This window comes from Simochromis diagramma, unplaced genomic scaffold, assembly GCF_900408965.1.
Source record: "Simochromis diagramma unplaced genomic scaffold, fSimDia1.1 OVJJ01000419.1, whole genome shotgun sequence".
In the NCBI taxonomy this organism is placed as follows: Eukaryota; Metazoa; Chordata; class Actinopteri; order Cichliformes; family Cichlidae; genus Simochromis; species Simochromis diagramma.
The window spans coordinates 4983124-5004799 of NW_024387244.1; the positions used below are offsets into that span (position 1 = coordinate 4983124).

General features: G+C 38.9%; 2 protein-coding genes across 3 annotated transcripts; one reads left to right on the plus strand and one right to left on the minus strand.

Moving 5' to 3' along the window:
- Positions 1-2071: 2071 nt before the first annotated feature.
- Positions 2072-12170, minus strand: LOC120747188 (MAU2 chromatid cohesion factor homolog). Its single transcript, XM_040052870.1, has 18 exons — positions 11912-12170; positions 11513-11596; positions 11262-11357; positions 10899-10993; positions 10418-10445; positions 10054-10209; positions 9344-9490; positions 8385-8475; positions 8177-8280; positions 7561-7638; positions 7236-7301; positions 6600-6683; positions 6201-6250; positions 6021-6098; positions 5828-5939; positions 4998-5088; positions 4702-4829; positions 2072-3328 (listed from the first exon to the last, which is right to left on the minus strand). Exons 1-18 carry the CDS (start codon positions 12143-12145, stop codon positions 3254-3256), a joined length of 1797 nt encoding a protein of 598 aa, XP_039908804.1. The 5' UTR covers positions 12146-12170; the 3' UTR covers positions 2072-3253.
- A 787-nt stretch (positions 12171-12957) lies between these two features.
- On the plus strand, positions 12958-18342 carry LOC120747189 (mitochondrial coenzyme A transporter SLC25A42-like). 2 transcript variants are annotated; one of them, XM_040052871.1, is made up of 8 exons: positions 12958-13293; positions 13683-13838; positions 14979-15090; positions 15329-15354; positions 15799-15965; positions 16252-16368; positions 16542-16693; positions 16813-18342. In XM_040052871.1, exons 2-8 carry the CDS (start codon positions 13752-13754, stop codon positions 17136-17138), a joined length of 987 nt encoding a protein of 328 aa, XP_039908805.1. In that variant the 5' UTR covers positions 12958-13293; positions 13683-13751; the 3' UTR covers positions 17139-18342. The 2 variants fall into 2 exon arrangements, with proteins under 2 accessions (XP_039908805.1, XP_039908806.1); XM_040052872.1 differs by having other exon boundaries at positions 12958-13183.
- The last annotated feature ends 3334 nt before the right edge of the window (positions 18343-21676 follow it).

Here is a 21676-nt window from a genome sequence, read left to right on the forward strand (position 1 = left end):
AAGCAATTGCAACAGAATTATGGAATGAGAACTTTAAACAATTAGACCGACATTAAATCGGTGTATAGCAATAATTATAATAGGAAGAAAAAGAATTGCACTTTGATGCTTTGGCAATATTGCTTTTAGAAACATGCCATTAAGCATATTTGAAATGAGAAAAAGACTACCATTACTATCACAATCCACTTTCTGAGAACTGATTATATTATATCATGTTTTATGTTTTGTTTAAAAAAGAAGTTTGAGTCTATAGTTCCATGTAATGTTTCACTATTCCTGGAACGTTTCCTGAAGGTCATATTTTTCAGCAGCAAAACTCCCCAGAGGTCATCTGAAAGTCTAACAAAACAAAACCAAACAAAAGAAAACAAAACGTTCTTGGAAGTTTACTTCCGTTCAACAGTTAAAACCCTTCGGGGAAGATTCGCAAAAGACTTTCTATTCTTCAGAGAATAAATAAAAATTATTCAGTAAATATTTTCTAAAGCTTTCACACACAAAAAGAGACAGCATGTCCCTAACATGTCCCTAACATGTCCCTAACAAGGTTGGAAACAGTTTTACTTTCAGAGAAAATATTCTAAAAGTGATTTTATATTTCACAAAGATACCTTTAATAGTCAGCTTCTACAGTGGGATTCACAGCAAAAACAGATTGTGCCATCCTTTTTATGGTGAGTCTGAACAGATATAGGTGTTTCACTATACAGGCTAGTTCCTGCTCTTTCAGACTGCTCATTTCTGAGGTTCTCTGGGTTAGCCAATTGCTGAAGTACAGTCCAGAGGCAGAAGCACATCATGTGACAAAGATTACCCAGGCTACTAATCTACTGCCATAAGCTTTGGAGCTGTTGTGTGAGTTTATAATGGTATCCCCTTTAACTGTAAGCATGCAGGCCTGTTTAAACTGACCTCATAATAATCCCCTCTGACTGTCATTTCATCTGTGGGATAATAGTGACCACAATGTGTTTTTTTCCAAGTTTATCACTATTTCAGCTGCTCTACAGGCGCTGTTACATGCAGCAAAAGAGTCACAGAAGCAGCCACCTTGTCTTGTCACACTTTTCTATATTAACTAATTAAACAGGTGCAGGAAGAGATGTAGGTACAAAGGTCCTTACAAGTTGGATAGCTACACAGTTAATCCTAGTTAAAGTCAAGCATTTGTCATGCTTTGAATTTGTGCTTTGAAAATCCCAAAGGATAGATACATGAGTAAGATTATACTTAGCTACACACAGGCCTCATAACTTGTTAAAGACACTTCTGAGAGGTGCAAATGAACATTTTTCCAGTGAGATTGCAGGAGCCATATTCAGTCTTATAGTCAGACAAAAAAGGAGTGGCAGTTTTAGTTTAGAAATTTGGGAAAATGTTTATAAGAATTATTTTAGGTAAAAGTGCTAAAAGCTACATTTTATTTTTTTTAATTCTGAAATTACATTGAACGAAAACCTTAGCACCATCGAAGGGTTAGTAATAAAACAGACTAACACCAACTCTTACCACTACAACAAACTATAGGTAACACTGACAAATTATTGTTCTGGGAAAGCATTTATTACATGGCATGTCATGTGGATGTTACTTTGACACCTTGCACCCTAAACATTGCTGTAGAGCAAGCACCCTCACCATAAACCCAGCACACTGCAAAAAGTACTTAGGAAAGTTTTAAGGAAGAATAAAACAAGTCCAAGGCGTGGATTGAGTAGTTGACTGAGGAGCCAACTGATGAGCCCAAACCAAGGATGATCCAGAGAATTCACTGCCAACATCCAGAGGACACCCCAGAGAAATTACACTCACATCCCAGTGTGTCATAAGTAACTATCAAAGCTGCACCAGGGGGAACTACACAAAATTAGAGAAGTGGTTTTGACATTGTGGGTGATTGGGTGTATGTGGCATAAGGCCTAGCTTTGCTTCCTACTACCTAAAAGCATATAAAATATGCAAACAATGCATTACCATTCAATACAATTAACTCTAGCACACCCAGCACTTCTAGCAGCACAAGTCAATGAATGTAATGTCTATAAAGTGAGGTAAAACAGTCAATTACAAAATTTCAATCATATTTTTATTGGAAAATTATTGAAAACAATGTAAGAATTAAAAACATAGGAACTGGATAGAACATAGCAAGTACTCAAGCTTAAACTGTGTCCTTACAGAGTGCTTTAAATACCAAGCATCAAGATACCTACACAGGTTAGCTAAAATAATACATATCACACTTTACTAAATTGACTTTATAAAACGTCACTGTACAATAAAAGGTTCAACAAGTGGCAAATCTATACAAACATACTGTAAAGAAACCCCTTAGTGGAACTATCATGACAAATTAAAATAGAACAAAATAAAATAAATTCTTTTTTTGTGATATCTGAAGATTATTGAAGGCTCCAAAAGTTAAAACATGATTTGTAAAAAGTAATACATCTACAGGAATTTATATATTATGCAACTTCCAAAAATACATTGCTTAATGTGTTTGTCTTTTTTTTTAACTGCATGTGGCAAACCTAGTGGCCACCAAATCACATAAGTATTTAAACACTGTTTGTTAACAGACCAAGCATCTTCTGCACAGTGGATTCTGCAGCAATGTATACTGTCAATTCTCAGAAGGAAACTTTTTCGAAATTATTATCCTGTGAAAATAAATTACAAGGTTTCTATTTTTATCTACTGTGGATTTTGTGCAAAAAAGTTATCTACCAAGAGTTTATTGTTAGCAGGTCAAAAACTATTATACAAGGAATCTGCATCAGTAACTTTCATGCAAGAAAAAACAAAAAAAACAAAACAGTATTCATACAAAAAAGGCAAGATGTAAAATATTTACCAACAGTTACAAAAATAGCAAGATGAATAAATTAATTTCTTCTACATTTCTTTACTGCCCACATCTCTCCTCTTGTTTTTCCAGCAAATGGAAAAGAGTCCTGGCAAATGTAGTGAAGGGCAAAGAAGCCTTTTACCATGTGTCCTTCACTCCTTTAATCAACAGAGAGCATGAAATACCTGTACAACTGCAGTTGTAACTTTTCTACAATATTAAAAAATATAATAGCAGTCAATCAGGGAGAAATCTCCAGAAGCTGATAAAGTGAAGGCCCAAACTGTCATCTGTTAAAATCCTTTTAAGCTACAGTGGTCTGGATAGCGGGTTGGAAGGGATCAATTTGCTGCTTGTGATAATTTAGTATCAACAGTCACATGTTAGACAGGAGGTTCCTTATAACAGGCTTGCAAGGCTGGTGGTTGGACCGTTTTGGGCTTGGATCTGGACAGGAGGGGGGCCATCAGTCCACTGAAAGAGAGATGGAAGTAAACCGTTAATGCAGCCATACACCAAAGCGCCTAGCCTCAAAAAGGCCATTCAAGGTCACCGTTTAAACATTTTTGAAACAGATCTCTTGAAATATTTTATTATATAATAAAGGGACAAGAATTACATCATCTCAAAGACTTTTCTTTTTCCTGTATCTATCTAGAGCTCTAAATCCATCTATCATGTTTACTGAAAGATCCAATAAACATACCGGGTTCCCTGGCTGAATAGCACAGCTCCTCAGCAAATCATCATCAAAAGATTACATTTTTCTTGAAAATTAAATGTAACACGCTAATCCGGGATTTTATGTTTTACAACACATCAAGACTCAGACGAAAATGTTTGAATGTTAACCAGAGCAGTGGTCAGCGATCAGACTCAGCTTGACAAAAATAGCAAAATTTGTGCGTTCTTAAGTTCTTATTTAACATTTGAGAACTTCCAAGTTCTGCTTAGGCTGCTGCCCCCGCGACCCGGCCTTGGATAAAGCGGATGAAGATGGATGGAACTTCCAAGTTAGTTGGTATCATGACTCAAACAGCGAGCAACAAGCCTATTGTTAACTAACATTAGCATACCATTTTGGAAATGGTAATGGGTATTTTTGGCTTTCTGATAGTTCAACAGCGCTTGCAGCCTTATTTGTAGCATTTCCCACACAAGAACCTTTAAACTGTGTCAGGCAACTGTCTCCATCTCTCTCTCTCTCATAACACTGCAAAGACATGTAGATTTATGTCAGCCATGTGATCAATACGAGCTTCTCCTCATCTGTTTAGACTCAATTGCTAGTAAACAAGTGAGTCTAAATAGTATTAATTAAAATGTATTAATTATCAGCACTAACACTTGACCAGTTCTCCACTGGTTTTACTGAGACCACAAATCAGTTTCTCACTGGTGGATCTTAATGCATTTGATCCTTTTCTATTCAAAGCCTACCAAGCTAATAATTCAAAGCTGTAATCTGTGATTTGTCCACTGACTCGCCGATTTACCTTTTCAACTAATTCAGTCAAACCTACTGTTTACGTGCCATATTTCTGCAGACTGAGCGCAACCACATCCCTCGTGTTACATCACGACCAAGTTCTGATGCTTACAGATGCATTGTGCACGTTCTTTTTATTTCTGGCCAACAGATGAACAATAATAGAAATATTGAGCTTGAGCAAATTAACCAGATGTAAATACCAAATATTTTTATCATGGTGTTTGTCATTTTCCTTTAAGGTCATAATCTTGTTGATTTAGAGCTTCTTTTCTTTTTGGTGCAAGAAAATTTTGATAAAATAATAATAACACAGTGTGATAACAATAAACCTAGGACACCAAGTTGCTTTGCGTACACTGATGAGGTTATGCTCAGGAAGGCTGCAGGCAGCGATGTGGTCCTGTAGCAGCTGCTGGGAAAAGTTCTGGTGCATCTGGGCGGCTTCATGGGCATCCATGGTGTTCCCAAGAGCCTTGTTCAAATCTGCAAGTACAGCACATGGTCAAAACCTTTAAACAAAGCTTGTATTATAAGAAACTGTGATAAACTCAAAAATGTTTTGCCAAGTAGTCTACACGGATTAGACTGTCTGTGCAGCTCTAAAATAACAAATTATGTTTTACTGAGAAACAGGAAAAAGTCATTCTCTACCTTTCAACAGTGCTGAAGACCAGAGCTGAACTGACATGTCTGGGATCTTGCTGGCCAGCTGCATTGCAGGTACAACCATGTTGTTACTTTCCTACAGAAAAGACAGAAATTTAGAAAATGATTGCAAATTTTCTGCAAAGCCAGTCCTCATTTGAAGACATGCACGCAAAAAAGGGTAGGTTTAAAAATACAATGTTCATTTATTTGTACAAGAGTAATGAGGACCCTCCAATCAACAAAATGACAAAGAAATCTGCTCACAAATGACAAAGAAACTAAATGTTAAAACGGTTGTAGCTACAACCATCAGCAGAGGAAGAGCCAGCTTTTAAACATATTTAGCAGAGATCGCCAGAAATTACTGAATCATTTATTTCACATTTTAAAATATTCATGTGCATATTGCAGTCTTTCTCTGTTAGTTGTTTTGCTTTGCCTGAGACTCAACTAACAAGCAGAACTATGCTTTTCTATATCGACCAGCAAATGCCTCAGTAGCCACAAACTAATGTTATGGGCTATCACGGGTCCAAGCAAATTTGGTTAAGTGCGATGAATATGAGAGCAGTTTCATAAACCAAGACAATGTATCACTGTTCATTCTGTTCCTTTTATGGGCAAAATGTATAAACAGTTCAACGAATGAGGCTCCAGCTGCAACATTAAACAGCAAAAGGGGATGAGATTAGACAGGTGAGTCATTTTTTTCTTACTTTGTTCTGATTTAAAAATAGGAGATAAAACGTTCTATTTAGTGACCATGTTCTTCAGATCTATCAGGTTACCATTAGTGTGAGCATTAGCCCCATTTGCCAAGTATTTAGTCTTACTCTGTGGTTGCCCAATACGTAGAAGATGTGGCCCAGCAGAACAAGGGAGCATGCCGTCAGTCTGTTCAAATCCTCAGCATTAGACATCTTCAAGGTTTCTCTTAGGAACCGTCTTCAAGACAAAGAAATAAAATTATGCAACAGTGCAGGGTGTGTTTTTGGGTGTGCGTGCTTGAAAAAAAAAGTGCCATACTTTGCCTCGTTGTACCGTCCCTGAAAGAAAGACAGGAGTCCCCTGATGTAGAAGGCAGCAGCGCGGAGGCAGTGGGAGCTGAATGAAAAGAGAAAAGTCAAAGGGTGTATATTTCAGAGTCTGAATTAATATTGTCGTTTCATGTATTTTCTTGTGTTGAACATAAAACATGGCTCTTACCTTACGGGAAAGTTATGGTCTGGGTTTATTCTCTCAAGAAGGCTGTACAGCTGAGGAAATTAAGAAAAAGACAAAAAAGAATGTTAAGCATTACAAATTGAATAACAAATCTTTTTTTGCCCCTTTGTCTCAAAGCCATAATGTTTATTTTTGAAATGACTTTAATCTCCTAGATGTGGTAGAACTGGGATACGATGTAGTTCTAACTATGCTGAATGAACATTTTTCCTTTGAACATTTAACTCATCAGTGCTCCCTGGTGGACGGAGAACGTAATGGCAACACCATGTATACGAGGACAGGACAAAAGTATTTATTCAGCCAGGCATTGAATTAACCCACAGCCCACTACATTTCACTAATGTAATTAAAAGACGTAACTCATTATTATGAACTGACCTCCTGGTGTCGGTTGCCTTCCCTTATGTAGACGCTGGCCAAGTTGGTTACAATGTATGTCCACAGTTCCTGGTGTGTGGTGAGCTGAAACACAAGAAGACATGTGGACATAATTTAGATGAGAAAAGAAGTCGCTGCAAGACAGCATTGAAGCGTTTGAAATGGAGGAACTTTTTCACAATTCTAAAAACTTTTGAAGGAAAAGGTACTTTAACTTTTTTTTTACATTAATGTTAAGTGCTTTCAACCACACATCTGCTTTCCAACTCTGTAATTATAACCAAACCCATGACAAACAACAAGCACACAGCTATGTTCAGGGCCTCCGTCTTGTTGTTATTGTAGCTGTTGCTATGTCAACTACCCACTGGATAATAAGTCACATTAGCATTCCTATCGGTGGTGGACGTGCAATAAGGGGGAAAAAAAATAGAATAAATAACAGAGACCTGTAAGCTATGTAGTTCTCGCGGGAGCTGCCCTGTAGCTAGCTACCCGCAGGGAGTCCCTAGAAATGTTCAGTCTAAATGCTTCTTATAAGATGAGAAGATGCGAGAACTGTTACAGCAACTGAAGAAAGAGTGTCCACCCCCCCAAAAAAAACCAAGAAAACCAAACAAATTGTCACATACTCACCCGCAAAGCTGTAGTAAACTGTGCTTCTGCATTATCCATACAGTTTACTGAGATACAGTACAGACCCTGTGATATGGGAAGGACAGAAGATGAGATCTTTTAGACTTATTATTGGAAAAAAAAAAAAAAAAAACCCCAGCAAAACCTCACCCAAAAAAAACAGGAATAAGACTAAAGCTTTTTTTTTTTTTTTTGCAAGTCATTTTTATAGTTCCTTAAATTTGAAGCCGTGTTCTGTAACTTTTGTCTTATATGGTATTGGTAACACGTTCATTAAGCACAGAGTTTAGACAACTTAAAAAGGGTTTTGGCTGAAAATGCTCACCAATAGTGTGTGAAGCTGAGCAGCATGGTTGGTGAATAACCTGGGGGACTGTTGGCACAGCTGACACACCTGTGAAATCTAGAGAGACAGAACAGAGACTTCGTTTTCACAGGACCATTTAGATATGCAAATTATTTTAAAATATAACCTGCAACAAAAATAAGATTCCAAAGGCACTGGACATGACTATATGCTTTTTAACAGAGCACATATCAAAGTCAATCTATTACACTTTTCTTGTTTTCTGCCACATATACTGTCAAAATGATGCATGCACATGTTAAGAATGGCCAAAATTTGAAATAATGATGTCAGTGTTTATACAAAAAAAGTCAGTCGTCAAGCTGCTCTACATGCTCAGTTTCCAGGGAAGTTAATCAGAAGAAAAGCAGCCTTAAGTAAAGGTGGTTTTCAAATGGCTTGCTTCATATAGAGGATGCACAGAGGGGCTGCACCAAGGGTCCAATTAAAGATAAAAAATAAAAACATTCTTTCGAACAGCGAATTCTGTAAAGATACACTAGAAGAGTTCAGGGATAAAGGAAGGAAGGATAAGAGCATGCTTTAAATAGAAAACAAAACTCAAAAACTGGCCATAGAAACAGAAACAATATACCTCTTGTAATGCAGTGGCCTTGTGGCCTGTGACAAGTCGGCACATGATTATGTGTTCCAGTAGAATGACTTGAAAGGTAGATAGGATAGGGCTGCAGTCCAACACTGGAGCATAAAAGACACAAAGGACAAAATTTACAAAAGTAGTAGTGTAGTGTACAGGTGTGTTTTCTGTTTGTTTTATAAACAGTGTGAATATTTTAACTCACTTTTTAGCTTCTCTAGTTGCATAAGAGCTTTGTCTGTGTACTTCTGGGCTTTCTCCAGATAGCCTGCTTGCATGGAGTGCATGACTGTCACCTGTAAAATGAAAAGAAAATACAGTTAACAGTACAGTCAAATCCCTTGCAAAGCACTAATATGGGGGGGGGGGGGGGGGGGGTTCCCTCTCCCCAAACTGTAGTCCCAGAAGCTTTCAAGCTCTACGCTTTTGATATCTACATTTTTAAATGTAGTTGCGTTTCCACTGCAAATTAAAACTACAAATTACCTGCAAACCAGCTGGAAATATCTGTCAGCAGTTGAAAAACATTTTACAGCAGATGTTTGCCTTGGACTGTTAACGATCTCAGGCCATCTGACTACAAGCAGACAGAATATTTAAATCTTTTGCTATCATGTGTTCCACTGACGCATTAGGAGTTTGTCCTGTGGAGTTTTAACGTCTGGCTATCACTGGTCAAGGACTAGATTTATTGGTAATCAAACTTTTACAATAAAGAATTTTGCAACTTTCAAAGGAGTGCAGAAACAAGACAAATAAGGATCATTAGATCCCACATTTATCACAGATTTTCCTCTTATGTCCTTTTTGGAGACTTAATAGTGTTTATACTACAAAATATATACGGTTATATGTGTTCCAGTCCACTCTGGCAAATGGTTTAAGTAAATGAAGCGAATATAAAAAAAATAAAAATAAAAAAAAATTAAAAAAAATTGCATATTTGTGGTAATTTACACTTTTCTAAAACCCATTTGTGATGCGACTCCCCAAGATGCAAACACATCACATCAGCCACTTAAAGCCAAGTGTAAACAGGGTCATAAACTGGAGGACAACCAAAACGGACTATATACATTAAAAATAAAAAACCAACCTCTAAAAGTCATGCTGAGGTTAAAACTTTAAGCGAATTTCAAGTTACGGAAAGAAACGCGCCATTACCAAATATACGAGGACACACATATGTTCCTTGGGCAGCCAGTGGAACAAGTCAGCTGGGTTGCTCGGCAGAATCTCATCATCATGGAGTGTGGAGATGGTTTGGATACACTGCTGCAGCTGCTTCAAACACGGCTTCACGCTCTTCACCTGGAAATGTTCATTAATATCTGTCATACCTCTTTGTAGCATTTAGCACACAGTTATACCTCTACCTATGCCACTAAAATCAACATTTGAATGCATGAACATTAAAACTTTCATGATCCTACCGATGTTACAGGAGAAACATAGCTTACAAAGCTTAAAAATAATCTGCAACAGAAATCTCTGGCAGGACTCTGAAACGGTAAATACTGCAGCTGTCAATTGCACTGACCCATGCATGCAGTCTGTGCAATGGGCAGACATTTGTTGAGTTTTGTTTCAGTTTTGTTACCGTAACCATTAAATAAATCTTATCCCAGTGCTCTGGTGGGATAACACAGAAACACTTATAATGTCAGCATTCAGGACTGAGCGTTTAGTAAGGCTTTAACAAGCTTTTAAACCTTATTAACTAGTTTTTAATTAAATGTAACAGTTTTTAATGTCCTAATAACCACTAAAGTTGAAGTTATGGCTCCCTCCACATTTATTCAGATAACAGAATAATTGCAGAGTAGCAAGCCTTGTTTTTCCAAGTGTTTTTGCTTAACACAATTTCCTCTTACCTGTCCAGCATCCAGGTAGTGTGTGACCTGTAGCACAAGGAAGAAGACCCTCAGAGACTCCTTCTGGATTGGGTTTCCCTGCCAGTTTTCCACTATAGTTCCACATAGTGTGAGAAGAGGATGCACCTCCCCAAGCTTCCTCTCCATTAGCAGCAACTAGAAGATTGGACAATATTAACACAATCAAAAATGTTTTTTGTTTATTTTAACTTGCACTGTAATGCCATTAGCATTGTGTTAAAAACAAACAAATAAACCCTGAAACAAAACAACAACAAAACAAACTGTTATTGTATGCACTATTTAATATAGTGTGTATTACAACTCTATAGCCCTACAAAGTGAAGTATGACAAAATACTCACCATTCCTTTACTAAGGAGAAACAATGCCCTAAAAAGCAAGAACAAGTCAGGTGACTTTAGGAAGACAGACAATCTGATTTTTGTTTCCTTACTTCACTAATACTTTATTTCTGTTAACACAATACCTGTTTCTATGTCTGAGCAAATATGGACGTGACTCAGAACAGGTTAAGCGATTATGAAATGTATTTGGCATTATTTTGCATAATTCTTTGGTAAATGAACTCCTGTATATTGTTTACATCATCAAAGTAAACTGAACACAAACATAGAGTTTAAATATAAAAATCTGACAAACATGTATGACATTTCCTCTATTACGCACCAGTGTCTGTGGCAAAGTAGGACTGTGTCAGCTGTGTTGTCAAGAGTTTCATAGTCCACTTTCTCATGACTAAACTTTTTAGGAGACATAAGAAACCGCCAGCTACCCGCTCAAAGCCTTGAATGCAATTAACAGAAGACAGGTACATCTATTTACCTGGTATATTCGGAGCCCACCACTCGGGCGTACTCAGCTCCAACTCCCAAAAGGTCACATGCTGACACCAAGTCTTTCTCCAGTGTATGAAGTTGCTAAGAGACACAATTAATAAACAATGAATAAATGAAAACAATGAAAGAACACAGTTATCTACTGGGACGTTTTGCTTTTGTTTTTGTTTTTTTATTATAGACACAAACTCTAGACTCTAACCAATATAGTTCAAAAAGCTCTCATATTGGATTTATTACGTTTATTAATATTAAGAGAACACTATTATACCTGCTTATCAAAATATCTCGCATGAGTAAAGTAATACCCTAGGGGGAAACATTGATACTCATTGTACTTAATACATACCGCCAGCTGGAACAACAATCTGCAGTGCCAGTATGGTGTTTGTTGTGAAATCTGGATGGCTTTGCGCAGCAGGGGTTTTGCAGAGTCCACCAAATTCTGAAAATCAATTTGCAGAATCAATAGTTAAAAGTCAATAACAAAGACCACAAGGCATATCTGTTTTTTAAATACAGAAATTAAAATGTCCTACGATAAGCAGTAAAAAACAAACAAAAATTATAATGACCTTACCTTGAATTAGAATGGCTTACCTGTTGGCAAAAGAGTTCTGACAAAATGCTGGCAGCTTCAAACTTGACATCTTCAAACTGAGGAACTTGCTGAGATATATACCACTGCAAAGCAAAAGACAGAAAATGTTGGCGGCGTCGCATTTGCTGTCGTTTCTGACAACATTAAACGCTGATAGTAGCTTTTTAAGCTAACAGCAAAGAAAGAGCGAAAGTCTAAGACTCGGGTGGCTATCTAACAAACAGCTGATCAAATCAGACACGAACTGACGTTATTTCTTCATCCATTTACGAATCAAACCTTCCCGAATAAACAGCGATTTAAAGACTTCCGCCGTTCACCGTTTTCGCTCCCTGCGGCCTACACCCGTCCCCTTCTCCGCAGCATCCCCGCTCTTTCCCAGATCAAACGTCCCTCACCGCTTTCTCCAAGTGGTTGCGGGCCAGCTCGCTGTTCTTGGTGTGGTGGTAGAGAACCGAGCCAAGCTGAAGATGTGTTCTAGCTTCGATCCTCTGCGGGGGCTTAAACTGAAACACGGCCTGTAGACAGTGCACACAGAGTCGTATTTTAGGCGGACTGGAAGTTCGGAAATGCTCCGCAAAGCCTAAAAGGGCGAGGTACCAGCGCTCCGGGGCCTCTACGTTTGACGCCATTTTCCCAGACAACAACAAGTTTTTCAGCGCTACGGCCAGACTGGCGGGTTGCCAGGTTCGGCCATGTAGAAAGAGCTGCTCACTACTCCTGTTTCGTTTACACTGTTTAGTAAACCTTAAATTATGTTTGACTACGAACTAAAATCACGATGAGTTTATTAGAAGTAAATACTTTATCTAATTGCATTTTACTTCAGACACCGTTGCTTAAATATCAATATCAGGCTGTAACTTGTGATGTATTACTCTTATTCAATATATTAAGTTTTCTTTCCCTGTGCCTGACAAAGTATGGCTTTACATATCAAACACAGCTATTCCAAGCGCCCATGTGACCTCACAACACAAAAAATATTTCTTCTAAGTTGACATGCAGTAAGTTATTTAGGGGGTAAGTTGTTTCCCGGGGGGATCAACTGATCAGTAGATTAATTAATCAGTCAATTTGGAGTTGTGGTAAGTATTTGAGCCCATTTCCAAACAGCACATTTGATTATTCCTGCCTTTTGTTTTAGTTTTTTATATGTTTGAGCATGTTAGTTAGGTAAACTGAGCAGTCCAAACAAATATTCTTGAAGAATGTAAACATTTTTTTTCCAATAAACTAAATTAAACGGGACACAAAGGCGATGAAGAAAATGATTGTAACAGAATTTAAACGTCAAAAAAAAAGGAAAAGAAAATGTACACAATGTACAAAAATGTAGTGACTATTAAAAATGTTGGCAAAACCTGGCAACCCAATGTTGTGGCCAATCTCGCGAGACTTTACTACAACACCTATATTAGCTCTTGGGTATTGTAGTCAAAATAATGTTATAAGCCGTCCCAATTTTTTTCTTTAAGACGCTGAAAAGCCTAAATAATCTCCTGCGTAGAAGCAGGGTGCTGCTCCGAGTGCAGTTTTGACCCAGACGTCATTTTTAAAGGATTAACACCCTTTGCGCTGCTTGACACTTGTGTATTTTTTTAATAGCCATCTCCAGAAACGTCAACATCGTGAGAAGACGTGCAGAAAGACCTCGAAGCGTGTTCAAGGTTCAAGTTTGTGCGAGAACACAACACATGTGTGCATCAGACACCAGGTCAGACTGATTTATCACGTCGAAGATTTCCAAACACGGAGTTCTTTTTGAACACAGACGAAGGTAACAAATGAGATAATCAGTCGTCGTGCAAATAGATTTAACTGCACAGACACAAGCTTGTTTATGCACTGTTTGTATGGATAAGGCGCAGTTTATTCATTTGATTCGAGGTGCGGTCACTAAGTTGTTGGGTCAGTTTTAGAGAATAATCAGCAAGTGTGATGATTAGTATTACTCGGATCAATGATGGAGAATAGCGATGGATCGATCCTCGGTAATGCAATACTCTGTTTACAAGCCAGACTGTTTGTGCAGAACATGGGCGTGCGTGCAAGCACGTACTCGCGTCAAGTACATATAGAGAGGGACTGCGACACAAGGGGCTGTGTAGTGTTGAACTCAGCTGTCATATCCTTGACATATTTCTCTATATTTCTCTTTGTCTGCAGTGTTTTCTTTTCTTTATTGAATGAGCAGTCGGGTGTTTGGCAGCCCTTGGTAACCCTTAAAGGGGAGACATGGCCCATCGTTTGCAGGACCGTCAGCACAGGCTGCCAGTGGCTCAGGCCACTGTGTTGACTTTGCCACCAGCCAGCCAAGCAAAGGTGAGGATTTGTTTCTATTCATGCCTTAATCTTGAAAACAGGTGATTGATGATACAGTCGTGTTTGAGCATGCCAGGGTGGGGTTGGCATTTAAAGTTTGAGTCATCTTGTTTACAAAAGAAGAGTCAAAATATGAGTCCATATCGAGCCTAATGACTGTGTATAAACACGTTTAAAACTGCATACAAACTAATATTTTTGCACTCTGTGATCATCACATCCTGCCTGTCATCTATTAGTCAGTCACATCAGGTGATGAGCATTACAGCAGCATTTTTTTAAAGGCACCAGCTGCGAAAATAAATAAATAAAAACAAAATATTCATTTATGATCATGATAAAACCTGAAACAAAGCCTGCCTTGTAACTCTCTCAAATCCAGCTCAGTTATACGGAAGTGCTGTTGTTATTGTGAGATCTAGTGCAGTCTTCCTTATAACACCATCTGAAGGACAAGTGTCTTCTGCTATGTGCTTTAAATAGCAGAGAGTTGCCACATAATCCAAAGCTGGTCTTTGTTTACAAAGCAATGGGGTGGATAATATTGAGTAACCAGAATAATTATTCATATTTCCAGTAGTTTCACATGGTTAGGATTGCTGTAATAGTGGATTTTTAATGGCCTAAAGCTTTTGTTTCCTTATTGAACACCAGTACAAAGTCAGTTTTAAAATACTGAACCTGAAAAACAGATTTTTATTTTATTTGCTAAAGTTAAATTACAGCAGTTAAATCTGCAATCATCATAGTAATAATGCAGCATCTTTCTTCTTCAGTTCAAATGCTCTTCTTATCAGTTGGGAGTGTTTATTGGGTTCAACTGTCCCACTCACTTCACGGTCTTGCACACACAAACAGCTCCTGGTCTTGTGAATTGTTACCTTTTGTGATTCTTTCATAACTGTGAAATTTTTGTCTCTAACCAAAATGCGGATTTCTGCTGTCGCATAAACGTGGGAGCCTGCGTGCTAATAAACATGTGATGTTTCTTATGCAGTACATGAGGATTAGAAAGCTAAATAAACCCAGATAAACAATTAAACTTTTTTTTTGGTCCTCCATTAAAAGCCAGCGTAATATTTTGAAGAAATGGGAAGTTATGGTAACGTCAGCACTAAATAACAAAATGTTTTCAAGCAGGATATGAGGCCTAGCTGGTCTGCTCTGGAATCCCTGTTATGTGGTGCGTTTGCCGGAGCTGTCGCCAAAACAGTTATTGCACCTCTGGATCGCACCAAAATAATTTTCCAAGGTAAGTGTGACAATGTGGCAAATATGGAAAGAATATAGGTTGGCATGCTAGCGACTTAACCTCTGTTTTGTGTATTAGGTGTCACCATAAATGCAGCCACTGTTTTTCTGTTTGTACCAGAGTTCTTGCTAAGTGTTCCTGACTAACTACTAATCCTCTTAGTAGATGTTTAACTTATGTGGGAGAGTGTGTATGTTTTAGCCTTGAGGTTCACTGTGTCTCTGTTGTTTATTCACAGTGTCCTCAAAGAGATTCTCAGCTAAGGTGAGTTCAGGCGTCTGTCCTATCAGTGAGTCAGGAACTGATAAGTTGCAGATTGACGCAGGTTAATTCATGAATGTAATGATAAGAAAATACAAATAACAAACAAAGGAGTGTTGTGGATTTTAGCATAGTAGTAGTAGTCGCCTGCTTTTCTTCATTTTGAAACATTAGCAGCAGAGTATTTTTGATTTAGGTAGCACAAAAACATGCAAAGTAAATAATGTTATTTTTTTGATTTATAAGCAGCAAATAAATCAGTAATAAAGAATGCTACCATTAGCTAGAAGACTGCTGCAGCGCTAATATTCTATATGTTCTTATTCTCAAGTTGCACACATTTTCGTAAGCTTGGTTAGCTTGACTATATAATGTCGTTATCCTGATCGTGATAAGATGATTAGGTGCGGAAAACATGACCGGACTGTACCCTTGTTCCTAATCTAGGAGGCTTTCAGGGTCATTTACTCTACATACATAGAGGGTGGGCTGTTCAGTCTGTGGAGGGGAAACTCTGCGACCATGGTGAGGGTCATGCCCTATGCTGCCATCCAGTTCTGCTCACATGAACAGTACAAAAGACTGCTGGGGAGCAGCTACGGCTTCCAGGGCAAGTGAGTAAGCAATTTATATCCATACACTATATTTACAGTTTATAAGCCTGTCTAGTTTTTAGCTGTGTCACTATAAATCACTCACTTTGTTTGTTATTGGGTTCTTATGACTGGCAATCTACAGTATCTTGAAACTCTTAATAGAGTTTTGTCAAATCCGACCCATCGTCAGGTCAAAATTTCTGACGCTGAAATACAGCATCAGAGAGCCTCTAGCATTATTAGTGTGTTTCTTTGATTTTAGTTTGCTCATTCTGTCTGTATACTATTATCCTGGTTGTTTCAGAGCTCTGCCTCCTTTTCCACGTTTCCTGGCTGGGTCTCTGGCTGGTACAACTGCTGCTATGCTTACCTATCCACTGGACATGGTACGAGCCAGGATGGCAGTGACTGCCAGAGAAATGTAAGTACCTAACAATTGTGATAACACGCAAAAGTGTACCTCACCATGTCTTTCCCAGTGGAATGGATGAAGCACACTTCATTGTTTGCTGAATGTTACAGTATCACACAACACAAAAAGGTTTGTGTCAGCTTGGTAAATGATGTCTTGCCTGCCATGTGTTCCTTCAACAGGTACAGTAACATCATGCATGTCTTTGTGCGGATCTCCCAGGAGGAGGGTGTCAGGACGCTTTACCGAGGCTTCACCCCCACTATTTTAGGTGTTATCCCATATGCAGGAATTACTTTCTTTACCTACGAGACCCTCAAAAAATTACATTCAGGTACTGACCATTGAGGCTTTTTCGTTTCAAATCAGTAAAGTGGAAAACATACATACATCTGTTTTTTCACTTATCAATTTTTTTCATGCATTTCTCTGTTGGTGTTTTTCTCAATTCAGAGAAGACAAAGCGATCCCAGCCTTACCCTTATGAGCGCTTGGCATTCGGTGCCTGTGCAGGCCTGATTGGACAGTCGGCGTCGTACCCCCTGGATGTGGTACGTCGGCGCATGCAGACAGCCGGAGTTATCGGTTCGTCCTACAGCACCATTCTGGGAACCATGCGTGAGATCGTGACTCACGAGGGAGTTATACGCGGACTGTACAAAGGCCTGAGCATGAACTGGGTGAAAGGGCCCGTTGCAGTGGGGATAAGTTTCACCACATTCGACATTACGCACAACCTTTTGCTCAAATTGCACCAGATGGGCAACTTTATCCACTGAATCATGTGGGAACAACGTAGGCGTAACATATGGCACAGATGAGACTGGCATAAGAGAGGTTGTCAGGTCTTTGGGATGGCAATAATATGTCTCTGGCCTCTGCAGGACTATTGTGTTGCACACCCCTGTTCCCTTAAGGCAGGATGTCAGAAGAATGGACAGGAGATCTGCTGTTCACACAGATAGGCTTTAATCTCAGACTTTGAAAAATGCACTTTCAAAGAAAGCGAAGAGACAAAAAAGTATTTTGAAATTGTTCACACAATCTGAGCTTTGTTGTGAAATCATAATACCTTTGTGAAGGTTAAAGCAGTGAACAGCCAGGTGTGTTTTTGATTGCATCCGTATGGAGAAAATATTTGCACTTTATTAAACATGCAATGTTCTTTCAGTTTGACCCATTATCAATACAGAGAACACAATGAGTTTGAAACCTTTAAATTAGGAGACAGCTTTTGATTTTAAATAAGCGCTTTCATTTCGTTAATATTAAATAGCCTGATTAAATAAGGTATTGTTTGTAATGAAGGCTGAGTACCCAGTGTTCTTTGTCTTTGAATTTCATCAAATTGTGTAACTGTGCCAATGTGGACTGATGGAGTGAAAGAGGGTGATCACGTCAGCAGGACTGTGCAGTTTCACTTTCCATGCAGCACTGAGGTGCAGTGAATTTATAGTACTTATGTCTAATAAGTGGACGTTAATCAAACCTTAAACCTAAACAAAAGACAGATTTTGGGGTTATTTGCATGTTCTTGACATTTCTGCTTTTTTACTTTACTGTTGTCACATTGCTTGTACTTGCTTGTAAATCATTGTTTACTCAGAATCTAAACATAACACACTTAACTTGGTCTTCTTCTTTTTTTTTTCTTTTTTTTAAAATAAAAGTAAATTAAACAGTAAATGGATATATCAAAGATGGATCATATCCAGTGATGTAAATTTAGTTCTTTTGTGTGTGTGTGTGTGTGTGTGTGTTTTCTTTTTAAGATTGTCTTTCCATTAAAGGGTCCATCCACACCACTAAGCAATGAATCCTTTTGTCCACTTGAGGGGGCCATGTAACAAGCAAAGCTAATGGTGCTGTCATCAGCATTCAAGAGCAGATTTAAATCACTGATGTTCGATCAGTTTTACATGGCTGAAGAAAAGCCTTCACTAATGGTTGTATTACCAATAAAATGCTTTTTCATTGTCATAAGTGTTTTGTTTACATTGGGTTCCTCAAAGACTGGTCTATTGTGTCACTTATCAAAGTTTAAATAGACTTAAAAACACTTATTGGACATTTCAGGTACACCTTACTGGACTCTCTCTGCGTTCAGAACTGCTTTAATTATGGTGCAGGTTCAAAAAGGAACCTGGAAACATTCCTCACAGATTTTGGTCCATATTGATAAGTTGCTGCAGATTTGTCTGCTTCACATCCATTATACAAATCTTTGGTTCCACCACATCCAAAAGGTGCTTTATCAGATTGAGATCTGCTGACTGATTCTCATTGTCATTTGAGATGATTTGTTCTTTGTGACATGGTGCATTTTCTTGCTGAAGCCACCATCAGAAGATGGGTAGACTGTACTTGTAGAGGGATGGACATGAGCTGCACCTGTGGTCGGGTAGGCTGCGGCATTTAAACTATATGAAGCTGGTACTAAGTGACCTTGAACCTTTGAATCGATGGAGCCGTGCTTTCATGCTGTTTATGTCAAAAACCTGATCATACGAAAATAGTAACAGAACTCACACCAGACCAGGCATCGTATTTCCAGTCGTCTGCTTTTCAAGTTTGAAAAACATTCATAGTTGACAGTGGTGGCACTCAGCCCAGGGAGATGCTCTTCTGCGTGCTTGGTTGTATTGAATGGTTATTTGAGTCACTGCTGTCTTCCTTCTCTTACTTCTGACATCAACAAAGCATTTTTTGCCTGTAGAACTGCCACTGGATATTTTCTTTTTTTGTGACCATTCTCTGTGAACCGTATAGACGGCTATGTGGGGAAATTCCCCCAGTCGAACAGGTGTGGTGGACCCAGAGACGTGTAAATAGGCGTACCTAATAAAGTGGCGGGTGAGTATATGTGTTGCTTGGTCTTCCTTTACTTTCAGTAGATGGCAGCACTGAGCAGCTACTTTCCCTGCACAGCCTGGCCTATAATGGGGGATATTTAGGCTCTGATCACCTCATGGCCTGAACTTGACCTGTTCTCTTGTTCATTTAGAAGCTTTTTCACTGTTATTTTATGAGTTGTATTTAACACATACATGCAGCTTAGTTACTTATTCAGTTAAAAAATATAGAGAAATTAAAATTATAAATCCCAAAAAGGTTAATTACATACTTAAACACTGTATAAATGTTTGATGTGCTGTATCTTTTCCCTCAATATATGATCCCAGTATAACTTTTCTCTATATGTAATATTTGGGAATTTTATTTATTTTTAAAAATGTTTGTATTATTTTAATAAACTTTATTACAAAACAAAGCAAAACAAAAAACCCAACAAAAAATGTAAAATAACTCAGCAAATGAAAAATAGCCAGAAACGAAAAGCAGTTGTAAGTAAACAAACAAAATTAAATAAAAATTACAAAACATAATTTAAGTGACGTCTTAAATACATTCACCTAAACCTTTTGTAAAAAAGGAACTGATTCGAGATAGAATATTACTTTGCAATACTATTTATATTTTTAATATTTAACTTTTACATTTTAGCTGTAATTCTAAACTGTTTTCTCAAATATATTTAAGCAAAGAAGATGTGCTTTGTTCAAATCTTTCCTCCATCTTATCCTGTTTTTTTGTGCTGCGGGTACGCATGAGCTCTGAGTAACTCTGAATTATATGAGTGTGTGTGTCCCCAGTCTGTCGCATTATTCGGCACCCAAAAACTGTTTCTATTCTTCACCGCCGGCTGGGTGTTGTCTCCTGAACTTCCCATCCGAGCTGGATGGAGGGATGCTGCCCTCTTTCCGTCTGCCAACCTTTTCTCGCCCACCCTCCCTACCTTTATGACCTTGACTATGAATTATGGGATATCCTGCCACCCTACAGTGTGCAGCCACCCACCCAGGTACTGCAATAGTCGAAACAATGCGACTGGCTAGATAACATGGTTGGAGGGCGGGTGCCTGAGAGAAGCGGGCGGAGGAAGAAGAGGAGGAGGAGGGGTGGAAGGATGCTTCTTGAAGGCGCCGTTGCCATAGGTAACCTGGATCTGTGCCAAGGGAGGGGAGTGAACCATTTGCATGTATTCAAATCTCGCATGAATAATTCACTTTGAAGCCCCTGCTGGAGCACTGGCAGACAATAGCCACACACACTTGCACAGAAATGCACAGTATAAGGTGGAAATGCACACAAAAAAGCCTTCCCGCGCGCACACACGCATCCAGTCTCCGAGGGTGTGAGAAAGGTGAGGAGTTTGGACTGGGAGGATGCTTTCTATAAAGCCTTTCACTGGAAAGAATCAGATTGGGCTGAAACTGTGGCAATGGCAGTAAAAATTTTCCACAAGAAGACTTGAAAACATTCAGGCACTCTTCACCCGTAACACAATAGATGTGAGCAACCTGGCAGAGGGGCCATTTGACTTTGAATCTTTGCTGTGGATGTCACAGCACAGATTTGGAAGGTTGAGAATGTATGATAAACATATGCACACATGTTCACACCCCTCGTGGTGTCCTGCAGAGGAAATGCTGGCAGGGATCCAGTTGCCATCACTTTGAAGGCCTGCTCTGTGTTAGACTCCTGCGCACCTGTCCCCAAGGCAGCTTCCATAAATTCACGAGCATTAAAATGCCTTGAGGGATGTTTTATCTAACATAAACGGGCCTGTAAACCTTTAGCCGTAAACTTCCCTTAAAAAAGCCAAGAAATGGGTGAAAAAAATTGCTAATCCCACTGCCATGACTATAAAACTCAGTCAGGAAAAAGCTACAATCCCTCCATGCACGTATGCTGATATTTACAAGTGCTATATGATCGTCATCCTCTCCTACTGCCACCTTCAGAGCACCCACTCCCCATAGCTCAGTCTTGTTAATTTTATAAGATCCTGCATATTGCCACTTATCGGCTGGCAGCGTTGTAAAAGCTCTGGGGTCAGTGCATTACTGAGCTGCTGGGCTCCACTCTTCCATTAGAGGGAGTGTTCAGGCTGCGTTGGCCTTCACTCAATCAAATACGGGCTGCGAACGGCTGCTCCAAGTGCAGATGAGGGGGCACAAACACACACTTTCCCACACACACAAACATACAAATGGAGACTCCTTCAATGCTTTTTTTTGTATGCATAAATCTGAGCACATAAAATCGGGGCACCTGCATACACACACACACACACACACACACACACACACACACACACACACACACACACACACACACACACACACACACACACACACACACACACACAGTGTATGCGTGTTACCTCTACTCACTGTTTAAAGCCCTGAGGCAGATAACAAGTTCATTTGCATAGTATTTTTGCATTTAAAGAGAGTAAATGCATACGTGTATG